The 13,752-nt window shown below is 39.4% G+C and overlaps 1 protein-coding gene across 7 annotated transcripts in view; it reads left to right on the top strand.

Annotated features, from left to right (window-relative positions):
• INO80 (INO80 complex ATPase subunit) overlaps window positions 1-13,752 on the top strand; it is a 168,468-nt gene that overhangs the window by 73,034 nt on the left and 81,682 nt on the right. For all 7 annotated transcript variants that reach the window (XM_066277063.1, XM_066277062.1, XM_066277069.1 and 4 more), the window contains 7 exons: window positions 548-757; window positions 1,878-1,958; window positions 3,115-3,210; window positions 8,369-8,428; window positions 8,809-8,951; window positions 10,408-10,492; window positions 11,467-11,584. In XM_066277063.1, the coding sequence (XP_066133160.1) occupies window positions 548-757; window positions 1,878-1,958; window positions 3,115-3,210; window positions 8,369-8,428; window positions 8,809-8,951; window positions 10,408-10,492; window positions 11,467-11,584 (793 nt within the window). The remainder of the gene's footprint in view (window positions 1-547; window positions 758-1,877; window positions 1,959-3,114; window positions 3,211-8,368; window positions 8,429-8,808; window positions 8,952-10,407; window positions 10,493-11,466; window positions 11,585-13,752) is intronic.

Genomic DNA, 13,752 nt, shown 5'->3' on the forward strand with positions numbered 1-13,752 from the left:
CGGGGAGGCAGTCAGACAGACTCCTGCATGCGCCCGACTGGGATCCACCCGGCATGCCCACCAGGGGCGATGCTCTGCCCATCTGGGGCGCTGCTCTGTTGCAACCAGAGCAATTCTAGTGCCTGAGGCAGAGGCCATAGAGCCATCCTCAGCGCCTGGGCCAACCCTGCTCCAATGGAGCCTTAGCTGCAGGAGGGGAAGAGAGAGACAGAGAGGAAGGAGAGGGGGAGGGGTGGAGAAGCAGATGGGCACTTCTTCTGTGTGCCCTGGCCGGGAATCGAACCCAGGACTCCCACACGCCAGGCCGATGCTCCACCACTGAGCCAACCGGCCAAGGCCAAAAGCATATTTTTAATATAATTGTTAAATTGATTTAAAAATAGTATATGCTTTATTTATATCATATGATATATTATTTTACAGTACACTATCAGATTGTATCAGATTTTGTTCTAAATTAGCTCAAAAGAGATATGTTGTCGTGAATTTTATTTGGGTTTTATTTTATTTTCTTACGTATTTTTTCTAATACATTTTTATTTTCCAGACAAGGTCATTTGATGAAGATGCGAAAGAAAGCCGAGCAGCTGCTCTGCGAGCAGCAAACAAGTCTGGCAGTGGTTTCGGAGAGAGTTACAGTCTGGCGAATCCTTCTATCCGCGCTGGTGAAGATATTCCACAGCCCACAATTTTTAATGGCAAATTAAAAGGTTATCAGCTGAAAGGCATGAATTGGTTGGCAAATCTCTATGAACAGGTAAATTTTAGAACTATGTTATACCCATTCTGTTTTGCTTGTTGCCTGTTTTTCTTAGGTCACAGGTTCAGCATATTGTAAAATGAGCACAGGGTAATGTTTTAGATTTCATTCCTTTTAAAAGCTTTGTCCTGGTCCTGGCCGGTTAGCTCAGTCAGTTAGAGTATTGTTCTGAACACCAATCCCTGGTCAGGGCAAACAAGGGAAGCAACCAATGAACACACAACTGTAAGTGGAACAATAAATGAATGCTTTCTTCTCTCTCTTTGTCTTTCTCTATCCCCACCCCCCTTCCACTCTCTGTCTCTCTAAAATCAATAAAAATAAATAAATTAAAAAGCTTCATCCTTTGACAAGAATCAAAAAGATATCTCTCTCTATATTTTTTTTAAATAATTTTATTTTTTTAATGGGGTGACATCAATAAATCAGGATACATATATTCAAAGATAACAAGTCCAGGGTATCTTGTTGTTCAATTATGTTGCATACCCATCACCCAAAGTCAGATTGTCCTCTGTCACCTTCTATCTTGTTTTCTTTGTGCCCCTCCCCCTCCCCCTTTCCCTCTCCCATTCCCCCCTCCCCCCCGTAACCACCACACTCTTATCAGTGTCTCTTAGTTTCACTTTTATGTCCCACCTACGTATGGAATAATGCAGTTCCTGGTTTTTTCTGATTTACTTATTTCGCTTAGTATCATGTTATCAAGATCCCACCATTTTGCTGTAAATGTTCCGATGTCGTCATTTCTTATGGCTGAGTAGTATTCTTTTATGGCTGAGTAGTATTCAAATATCTCTATATTTTTAACCTGGAGATTTTATTGGAGAAGATTTGTGTCATATATATAGGTTGTCTTAGGTGGTCTTAGTAAGCTTTATGGTTTGCATTTGTGCCTTGGTTACATTAGCTAAAAAACTGGCTTCGTGATTCACAGTTATAGCTGTGGAGTTGGCAAAAGGAATCATTATAGCAGTGGATAAGGTGCTGAAACTGGGTATCTCTAGTTACTTTTGTTTGAACAAGTTTAACATTTTTGTTAGTTCTTTTTGACATTAGGTTGAACCCTGTATAATGGAATGTGAGAGGTGTTGACTCTGTGTGTTTTTTCCCCTAGGGGATTAATGGCATTCTTGCAGATGAAATGGGCCTTGGTAAAACGGTACAGAGCATTGCCCTTCTGGCCCATCTGGCTGAGGTGGGTAGTTGCTGTCTTTCCATTTTTCTTCCTCTAGATCCTGCGTTCATTTTCTGTTGAGAATCAGCTATTATCAAGCACTATGTTAGGTTCTGTAGCATACCAAGACAGTAGGACTTGCTCCTTGCTTTCAGGGCCTTTACAAAGTGACATAATGTAGTGAAGGATTTTTATTTTTAAGAAGACTAGGACAATTTTTGAGCATGTGTGGTTTGGAAACCTCCCATTACCATATCTGTCCCAATTGAGAACCACCAGGGTGGTGTCAAAGACAATTCCTGATTAAATCAGAGGACCTGAATTCAGATCTCAACTCTACACTTAATAGCTGTGTAGACTTGGGCAATTCACGTAACTTCTTTGACATGACTTTACCTTAACTCTCTGAGGTGAGAATTAAATGAGAAAATATGTGTAAAAGCATTTTGAAAAAAGCAAAAGCTCTGTACCCATTAGATAATAGTGAAACTGTTATGATCATCTAGTATAGGGGAATGTAACAGATACAAGTCCATATGTTCTAAGTACTTTCTTTGTGAATGATACAAATTTAGCCTGACTAGGCGGTGGCGCAATGGATAAAGCATCAGACTGGGATGCAGAGGACCCAGGTTCGAGACCCCGAGGTTGCCAGCTTGAGCGTGGATTCATTTGGTTTGAACAAAGCTCACCAGCTTGGACCCAAGGTCGCTGGCTCGAGCAAGGGGTTACTCGATCTGCTGAAGGCCCCCAGTCAAGGCACATATGAGAAAGCAATCAATGAACAACTAAGGTGTCGCAACGAAAAACTAATGATTGATGCTTCTCATTTCTCTCCGTTCCCGTCTGTCTGTCCCTATCTATCCCTCTCTCTGACTCTCTGTCTCTGTAAAAAAAAAAAAAAAAGAAAAAGGTACAAATTTAAGGCCTATTTGAGGTGGCAGGGGATGGCAGTAATAGCTTGCTATTTTTTCTCAAAGTGTGTGTGAGCAACTTCCTTCCTATGTAATTATTAATGTAGAATATTGTAGATTATGCAGATAATGGTGGATAAACACCATTTCTCTTGTTAACAGTGTACTTCCTATTCTTAACTTGCTCTGGTCATTAATTGTAATTTTGAATTTAAGTATCATCAGTTTTCCTGCAGTTGGCTAACCCATTTTTTCTGTTTCAGAGAGAGAACATCTGGGGGCCTTTCTTAATAATTTCACCTGCTTCTACACTTAACAATTGGCATCAGGAGTTTACAAGATTTGTTCCTAAATTCAAGGTAAAAATCACTCCAACAGAAAATTCTATTGCTTTTTAAAGTTTCTGACATTTTGCTGCCTTGCTTATTTAATTAGTCATAATAATTTTTAAATTTTTTTCAAGTAACTTGCATACAGTTCCTGTTAAAGTCACAATGGGAGCAATAAGAGAGCATATTACATCTTTATGCATCATAATTGAGAAAGCCAAAGTCCATTTTGAAGGATTTTGTACATTGGCCACGAGAATTGATGCTCTTGGTCGAATTACCATAATAGAAAATATGTACTTTGCTGGTTTAACCGTTTGAGTAGTACAAACGTTCATGTATGTCCTCGTGCCTCCTGACCACCCAGAGTATGATCGTACATATATGATGGCAACATTAAAAAAAGCAAATGTATGTTCTTGTTCCCATACATCGGTTATCAAACAAACATGATTTTAAGTTAATAAAACTGTAACTAGAACTAATTTCATTTTTTGAAAAAAAAAACTCACTCCCGGGGGTCAGCGAGCATGAAAAAAACTCACTACTCAAAAGGTTAATGTAGATTTTTGGCAAATCATCATCAGGGCACATATCTTAAAATTTGTGGCATTGTCATCTTTCCCCTACCCCCATATATTCATAAATTATCCATTTTCTTATTTGTGGCATTGTCATCTTTCCCCTACCCCCATAGGTCAGTTAAATATAGTCTTTGGGCCAATTCCAGTTACCACTTGTTTGTCCCAATTTTTAAAAATTGTGATAAAATACACATAACAAGAAATATACTAGCCCTGGCCGGGTTGGCTCAGCGGTAGAGCGTCGGCCTAGCGTGCGGAGGACCCGGGTTCGATTCCCGGCCAGGGCACATAGGAGAAGCGCCCATTTGCTTCTCCACCCCTCCGCCGCGCTTTCCTCTCTGTCTCTCTCTTCCCCTCCCGCAGCCAAGGCTCCATTGGAGCAAAGATGGCCCGGGCGCTGGGGATGGCTCTGTGGCCTCTGCCTCAGGCGCTGGAGTGGCTCTGGTCGCAACATGGCGACGCCCAGGATGGGCAGAGCATCGCCCCCTGGTGGGCAGAGCATCGCCCCTGGTGGGCGTGCCGGGTGGATCCCGGTCGGGCGCATGCGGGAGTCTGTCTGACTGTCTCTCCCCGTTTCCAGCTTCAGTAAAAAAAAAAAAAAAAAAAAAGAAATATACCAATTTAAGGACCTGGCTGGTTGGCTTAGTGGTAGAGTGTCGGCCCGGTGTGTGGATGTCCTGGGTTCGATTCCCGGTCAGGTCACACAGGAGAATCAACCATCTGTTTCTCTACCTTCCTCCTCTCCTTTCTGTCTGTCATCTCTCTCTCTCTCTCTCTCTTTCCCCCTCCCACAGCCAAGGCTCCACTGGAGCAAGTTGGCCCCAGGCCCTGAGGATGGCACCATGGCCTCTGCTTCAGAGATGCTAAAATGGCTCTGATTGCAACAGCCCCAGAGGGGTCAAGCATCGCTTCCTAGTGGGCTGCCAGGTGGATCCTGGTTAGCTGCATGCAGGAGCCTGTCTCTCTGCTTCTCACTTAAGAAGAAATTAAACATATACCAATTTAAAGTGTACAATGAAGTAGCATTAAGTACATTTACACTGTGGTGCAGTGATCACTGGTATCTGGTTGCAGAATCTTCTCTTCATCCCAAACAGAAATTTACTCCCAGTTAAGCAGTAACTCTCTAATTACCCCTTTTTTACAGACCCTTACTGCCACAAATCTTCTTTCTGTCTCCATGGATTTGCTTTTTCTGGATATTTCATATAACTTTAATTATACAAGATATGGACTTTTACATCTGGCGTCTTTCCACTTAATGTTTTCAGGGTTTATCTGTGTCATAGGATATATCAGTACATCATTCCTTTTTATGACAATAATATTTTATTATCTGGATTTACCTTACTTTGTGTATCCATTCATCTATTAATGGATACTTGTGTTGTTTCTAGTACCTTTTGGTTATTGTCAATAGCACTGCATGAATATTCATGTACAGGTTTTTGTTTGAACACCTGTCTTGTTTTCAGTTCTTTTGGGTATATACTTAGGAGCAGAATTGCTAGGTCATTCTGTATTTAACTTATTGAGGAATCTGCTACCTGTAGTTTTTATACAGATTGTATGCTAGGAATAGTTTTTACATTTTTAAATTGTTGATTAAAAATACTTCATTACAAATTATATATGAAACTTAAATCTCACGTATTGGAACATGGTTATGCTCTTTTGTTAATGTATTATTCATGGCTGAATTCTCACTACAACAGCAGAGTTTAGTAGTTGTGACAGAATACATGGCCTGCAAAGCAGAAATATTTACTCTCTGGCCATTTACAGGAAAGGTTTGATGATCTCTGCTCTATCAACTCATTGTTTCTACAGGTATTACTTCTTTAGATTATCAGAAATATGTTCACTTCCCTACAGAACATAGCTGTAGACTCTGCTCAGCTTTATAGTTACATTCAAACGATGCTTAGATCTATAATGATAACATCTGAAAGCTCATTTTATTTGGCAATTATCTGAATAACACTTGCTTTATACTTCTAGTATGGTCAGTGCCTCTGAATTCCTCCTTTTTTGTGAAATATGATCTATATATATTTTTTTAACTGAGGAGGGGTGATAATAAGACAGACTCCCACATGTGCCCTGACCAGGATTTACCCAACAACCTCATCTGGGGCTGACTCTTGAATCAGCAGAGCTATTTTTAGTGTCTGTGGCTGACACACTCAGACCAACCAAGCTCTCCTCAGCACCTGTGGCCATGCTTGAACCAATCAAGCCACTGGCTGTGGGAGAAAAGAGGGGGAGAGGGGAGAGAGGGAGGCAGAGAAAAGTAGATGGTTATATCTCTTTTATGCCCTGACTGGGAATTAAACCCAGGGTGTCCATACACCAGGCCTATGCTGTATACCCTAAGCCACCAGCTAGGTCCAATCTGGGTTTTTTTATAGTTAATGTACCACTTTTCATCCCTGAAATTGGTAATTCTGTATGTTTTTGTTTTTTTTACAGAGACAGAGAGAGTCAGAGAGAGGGATAGACAGACAGGAACGGAGAGAGATGAGAAGAATCAATCATTAGTTTTTTCTTGCGACTCCTTAGTTGTTCATTGATTGCTTTCTCATATGTGCCCTGACCGTGGGGCTACAGCAGACTGAATAATCCCTTGCTCAAGCCAGCGACCTTGGGTCCAAGCTGGTGAGCTTACTCAAACCAGATGAGCCTGTGCTCAAGCTGGTGACCTCGAGGTCTTGAACCTGGGTCCTCCGCATCCCAGTCCGATGCTCTATCCACTGCGCTACCGCCTGGTCAGGCTCTGTATGTTTTCTGTTTCATTTATTTATTATTCTTGTCTATTTCTTTGGTAAACTTTTAAATTTTTCTGATCTTGAATTGGAGCTTAGATTGTTGGTTTTCAGCTTTTTCTATGCTTTCTAAGCATGACTACAGTCACCCAAAGGTTTGATGGGTCACATTTTCGTTATTTTTTTTTTAAGTGAGAGGAGGGGAGATAGTGAGACCAACTCCCATGTGTCCTGTGACTGGGATTTACCAGCAACCATGTCTGGGGCCAATGCTTTAATCAACCGAGCTACTTTTAGTGCCTGAAGCTGATACAGTAGGAACAACTGAGCTGTCCTCAGCGCCTGAAGTCATGCTTGTACCAATCAAGCCACTAGCTGCAGGAAGGGAAAGGAGAGAGAAGGTAGAGAAGGAAGGGAAGAGAAGCAGAAGGTCTTGTGTGCCCTGACTGGTAATTGAACCTGGGATGTTTATACGCTGGGCTGATGCTCTGTCCACTGAGCAACCAGCCAGGGCCTCATTATCTTTCAATTCAAAATAATTTCTAGCTCCTACTGCAAGTTCTTATAGACTCATGGGTTATTTAAAAGTGTGTTTCTTAATTTCTGAACAAAGGATAGTTTGCTAGATACCTTTTTATTATTAATTTATAGTTTAAACCCACTGTTATAAGAAAACATATTTTTTGTTATTTTAATCTTTTGAAATTTTTTGAACTTTGCTTTTATGGCCCAGCATATGGTCAGTTTTTATAAAAATCCTCTATGTATTTGAAAATAATATATATTCTACAGTTGTGAACGTGGTGTTGTTTATATGTTGATTAAGTCTGCCTTTCCTATTACTGACTGAAAGAGGTATTGTTAAAAATTTCCACAGTTAGGCCCTAGCTATTTTGCTCAGTGGATAGAGCATCAGCCTGGTGTGGATAGCTTGGTTGATTCAAGTGTTGGCCCCAGATGGGGATTGCCGGATGGATCCTGGTCAGGGTGCTTACAGGAATTTGTCTATCCCTCTACCTCCCCTCCTTTTACTTAAAAAAAATTTTTTTCCTCCCACAATTACAGATTTATTCATTTTTGCTTTATATAATTTGAGGCATTGTGTATATATACAAATTTACAATTGTTTTATAATCCTGTTGAATTGAACCTTTTATTGTTATAAAATTCCCCTCTTTAAGACATTTTACACCTGACAAGGTGCTGGTGCAGTGGTTAGAGCATCGGACTGGGATGCAGAGGATCCAGGTTCAAAACCCCGAGGTTGTTGGCTTGAATGCAGCAGAGTCACTGGCTTGAGTGTGGGATCATGGACATAACCCCATGGTCACTAGCTTAAGTCCAGGGATTGCTGGTTTGAAGCCCAAGGGTGCTGGCTTTAGCAAGGGCTCAGCTAGAGCCCTCTGGTCAAGGCACATATAAGAAAACAGTCAATGAACAACTAAGGAGCTATAATGAAGAATTGATGCTTCTCATCTCTCTCCCTTCCTGTCTGTCTGTCCCTCATTCATTCTCTCTCTTTCTGTCTCTGTCACCAAAAAACCCCCCAAAATCTTCTTACTTTAAAACCTATCTCTCTGATAGCAAGTAAATTAACGTTTTGGGGGTTTTTTGTTGTTTTTCTTTATTTTTGTATTTTTCTGAAGTGAGAAGCAGGGACACAGAGAGACAGACTCTCACATGTGCCCAACCGGGATCTATCCCCTGGCAAGCCCACTAGACAGCAATGCTTTGCCCATCTGGTTTTAGGTTCTTTTTAATCTTTCTGAATGACATATATGTGATGATAGTTTTTAGATTATTAATAGGAAATAATCTATATATTGGTCCTTTTCCTAGGTGCTACCATATTGGGGAAATCCTCATGATAGAAAAGTTATAAGGAGGTTCTGGAGTCAGGTAACTTTCAGTTTACTGTATATATATATACATGCACTCACATATACATATGCAATTATTATTTCTTCAGGTGATTTAATTTCTCATGTATAAAATCTTCTTATATATTCCTGGGTACTAGGCAAGTGCATTCTTTTTCCCTTTTACGATATTACAGTACTTTTACTGTTATAGATAGTTGGATTTGAAGTCTAAGATTAAATAAGAACTTTTTTCTTTAATAAACTGAATGCTTGTTTTTAACATGACTTGTGATTAAGGTTACTATTTTAAAAATAGTTGTGGTTTATACTTCTTGGCCTTAGAAAATATAATCCATTCTTTATTTTCTTATGAATTGTTAGGTATCTCTTTTCACCTTTGCCCTCTTCTATTTACAGAAGACCCTTTACACTCAGGATGCTCCCTTTCATGTGGTTATCACCAGTTACCAGTTGGTGGTGCAGGATGTGAAGTATTTCCAGCGGGTCAAGTGGCAGTATATGGTACTGGATGAGGCTCAGGCTCTCAAGAGTAGTTCCAGGTAACATGGCTAGCAGAAACCAAGCTCCATGGACTGAGGCTATATAGATGTATGATATATAGTTGACCCTTGAACAATCCAGTGGTTAGGGGTGCCAGTATCCCCTACTCGCTGGAGTTGAAAATTCATTTATAAATTTTGACTCTCCAAATACTTTTATTAATAGCCTACTGTTGACTGGAAGTTTAGTCAATAACAAAGTTGATTAACACATATTTTGTATGTTTTATGTATTGTGTACTGTATTCTTATAGTAAGCTACAGAAAAGAAAACGTTACTAAGAAAATGATAAGAAAACATGAATTTACTTTATTGAAAAAATCTACACGTTAGTGGACCCTTACTATTCAAACCTGTGTTTTTCAAGGGTTGCTGTTGTATCTGTTTGATACATACACATATGAAAATAAAGATCAGAGAGATTTTAGAATGTGTCATGATATGATCTCTCCATAAAGGCATGTATCTGACCAGAAGTCAAAAATTCCTTTTTGCATTTTTCATGTAACAAATGCATTAATGTTTTGAATACAAGGATATTTCTCAGCATCTATCTTTGTTCTCGATAATTTTGACATTTTGACATATCTTTGTTCTTCAAGGAGAATTTCTGTGGAGGAAGGGGTGTCTTCCCTTTCCTTGAGGGATTATTTTAGAAAGGAAGTCTTAGTAGGCAATAGAATGTTGCATTATGTGGATTGCAGATTCTCACTGCTTTATGCAAGTTGTCCTAGTCCCTGGATGGTTATTAGAATTCCTCAAGAATCCTTTTATTGGATGCTATATGTTTAAAATATTTTAATACCTTGAAGGTCCCAAACTGAACAGTAAATGAGTGCTTGACTATATAGTGTTATTTAGTGATATTAAATCTTGGGTTTGATGTATTTTTATTAACTGTTGGTGAGTGCATAGGACTTCCTTAAAGGTTCATGTTAACTGTCAGGATGGTATTTTCCATGGAACTGTCACCTAGAGGGTATTACTTCATACTGTACTTTTTTTGAAGTAGGACATGCTCAAAGCCATAGACTCTCAATTGCATTTGCTTCTCATATGCTTCCCCTTTCTTCAGTGCTCTCTCCAAACTCACTGGAAGCACACAAATCAATAATTTTAAAGTTCCTACTACAGATAAGTGCCTTATAATGAAATGGTTTTTGTTAACATGAAAAGGACTTTATCAAACCAGAAAGGATACTACTATACCTATTTGAGGGCTTTTTTTCCTAAACCCTAATACCATATTTTCAGAACAGAGGAGTCAATTCCTTTGAAATTTCCTGTTCTCAGCTTTGTTGAATAATGTTTTTCAATTGCGTACGTGGGAGAGTACTAGATTCTGAGTGTTTGTTGCTTTATTTTTTGGAAAACATTTTTAGAAATATGGGGATCTGGTAGGGCGGAGAAAGGTTTATTGCTAACTTGGAGTTTGTAATTCCTCTTATTGAACAGTGTACGTTGGAAGATCCTCTTGCAGTTCCAGTGTCGGAATCGGCTTTTGCTAACTGGCACCCCTATCCAGAACACTATGGCAGAGGTAGGCACTAGAAATGGTCTCAGTTTCAGGTCTACATTAAACAGAGTGGTTCCAGCAGTAGAATTCTTTACCCATGCCAACCTGGAGTGTTAATGCTCTGTACAAATTACAATCCCCACAGAAGAGGAAGAATTTGAACGTAGCTTGCTCTAACTGGTTTTTCTGGCATCATTCCTATTTTCTTATTCTCTGGCAAAAAGCAATAAATTACTTTATTTCTTTGTACTTATATAATATATAATAAATAGTGACTGCATTTGGAATGCTACCCATCCAGTGCAGAGATGTTTTTATGCTAGAATGAAAGGTAACCTTCTTTAACACTGAAAGGAACTAAAATAATTTCTTTCAGAAAGATAATTGACCATCTACAACAAGGGTCAGAAAATTTTCTGTAGAGTCAGATAGTAAATATTTTAGACTTTACAGGTCATACAGTCACTGTCACAATTATTTAACCTTGCTGTTGTAACATGAAAACAGCCATATGATACATAAATGAAAAAATAGGTGTGGTTATTTTCCAATATAACTTTATTTGTAAAACTAGGTGGCCAACCAGACTTGTCACCACAGATTATAATTTGCTAACTCCCGATTTAGGGTTATTATTAGCAAGTTATGCTACCTCAGATTGTGTACAATTTTGGGATAGATTTTTAAATATTTATAAGACCTTTAAAACGAGCGCAATGCAAAATCTGAGCTGGACTTGCACTTTCCAACTTTTAGTTTGAAATTAATTGAAAAAAATAACTACATCTTGCTATAGCATCTTATAGAATTAGGGTTGGTTGATGAGGCATGTTCTTGTACACTGTTTCTGTCTCTCTTATTCACTCGCACATGCACATGGACTGAGACACAAACATACACTCATACCTGCAACTTCACTGTCTCTCCAAACCCTCATTATATCCTTACACACTGTCATTTTGTTACCCTACAGAGATTTCACTTTTCTTTTTTCCCAGCTCTGGGCTCTGCTGCATTTCATTATGCCAACGTTATTTGATTCACATGAAGAGTTTAATGAATGGTTTTCCAAGGACATTGAGAGCCATGCTGAAAACAAATCCGCCATTGATGAGAGTGAGTATTTTTATGAACTTTCTTCTACATATCAGTATAAGCAACCACATAATAGTATGTTTTTTCTATATGAAGAATTTTTCTCCTAGTATACTTATAAGGATCAGGGGGGAAAGTTTTTTCTGTTATAAAATAATTGTGTACTTTATGTTTAAAAGAATTTTTTAAATGGCCTGACCAGGTGGTGGCGCAGTAGGTAGAGCATCGACCTGGGACGCTGAGGACCCAAGTTTGAAACCCTGAGGTCACCTACTTGAGCTTGGGATCATAGACATGACCCCATGGTCACTGGCTTGAGCCCCAGGTCACTGGCTTGAGCAAGGGGTCACTGGCTTACCTGGAGCTCACCCCCTTCAGCAAGGCACATATGAGAAGCAGTCAATGAACAGCTAAAGTACCACAACTACAAGTTGATGCTTCTCATCTCTCTTTTTTTCTGCCTGTCTCTTTCTCACTCCCTAAAAAAAAAATTTTAAGTGACTTCTTTAGGTTATGTTTCTGTATTGTTGGCTAATCAAGGCAGAACATGCAGAGTCATAAAGTACCACATTTTAGCTTACAGAATCCTCATTTTCCACATAGATTCTGAAAAATTCCTGTCAGAATTATGTTCTCTGTGGAATGATATAAGGCTTTCCTCCTATAATTAAAACCCAAAAATACTAGAAGGGGACATTTTTAATAGTTTCTGAAAAATTTCTGTTAGAATTATGTTCTTTGTGGAATGATGTAAAGGCCTTCCTCCTGTTATTAAAAACTAAAAATATTAGAAGGGACATTTTTGTTAGGTTCTGTGTATATTAGAATTTGTTTCTACTGGGAACATTTTTAACCTTGTGTATCAATACTTTTGACCTTATTAAATGTTACCTTTTAAGAGAATCATAAGGTATTTATTATATAGACATGAAGTGACATGTTAACTATTAGAAAAGTCCTTAGGGCCTGATTAGGGGGTGGTACAGTTAATAGAGCATCCACCTGGGATGCTGAGGTCCCAGGTTCAAAACCCTGAGTTTGCCAATTTGAGCTGGGATTATCACCTTGAGCCAAAAGGTCGCTGGCTTGAGCCCAGTGTCATTGGCTTGGCTGGAGTCCCTCCTCCACATCAAGTCATATATGAAAACAATCAATAAACAACTGAAGTGCCGCAACTATGAGTTGATGCTTCTCCTCTCTCCCCCTTCCTGTCTGTCTCTTTCTCTCTTGCTTGCTAATAAAAAAAAAAAGAAAAAAGGAAAAAGAAAAGTCCTTATGTATTTCTTATACTACAAGTTGTTATTTGCTATTATACTTTGAAAAAATTATTTTGGGGAAACACTGGGAGTCACAGATAGCTTGTGTTAGACCAATTATTGATTAAAATGTTCCTTAAACACTCTACATGTGAATTCTAGTAAAAATAAGGTGATCTTGTCTGAGCGGTGCTGGCGCAGTGAATAGAGCAGCAACCAGGAACTCTGAGGTCCTAAGTTCAAAACCTCAAGGTCAGTGGCTTAAGCGCAGGCTTATCAGCTTGAGCATGGGATCATCAACTTGATTCCATGGTTGCTGGCTTAAGCCCATAGTTTGCTGGCTTGAAGCCCAAAGTCACTGCCTTGAACCAAGGGGTCACTGTCTTGACTTGAGCCCCTGGTCAAGGCACGTGTGAGTAGCAATCGATGAACAACTAGAACAACTAATGTGCCGCAACTATGAGTCAATGCTTCTTATCTCTCTCCCTTCCTGTCTCTGTCTCTCTCACTAAAACTCAATCAATCAATCAATAAAAATAAGGTGGTCCTTGTTCTGAGAGCAAAATGCATTTACCCAATTGACTATAGGAAGATGCTGTGGAAAACTCAGATTCCTTGGTTTCCTACTTGGAAAAAAAAATTGTTTCAGTCTTTTTTTTTTTTTTTTACAGAGACAGAGTCAGAGAGAGTGATAGATAGGGACAGACTGACAGGAACAGAGAGAGATGAGAAGCATCAATCATTACTTTTTCATTGCAACACCTTAGTTGTTCATTGATTGCTTTCTCATATGTGCCTTGACCGTGGGGCTACAGCAAACTGAGTAACCTCTTGCTCAAGCCAGTGACCTTGGGTCCAAGCTGATGAGCTTTGCTCCAACCAGATGAGCCCGTGCTCAAGCTGGCGACCTCGGGGTCTTGAACCTGGGTCCTC

The sequence above is a fragment of the Saccopteryx bilineata genome, chromosome 4 (genome assembly GCF_036850765.1).
Source record: "Saccopteryx bilineata isolate mSacBil1 chromosome 4, mSacBil1_pri_phased_curated, whole genome shotgun sequence".
Lineage (NCBI taxonomy): Eukaryota > Metazoa > Chordata > Mammalia > Chiroptera > Emballonuridae > Saccopteryx > Saccopteryx bilineata.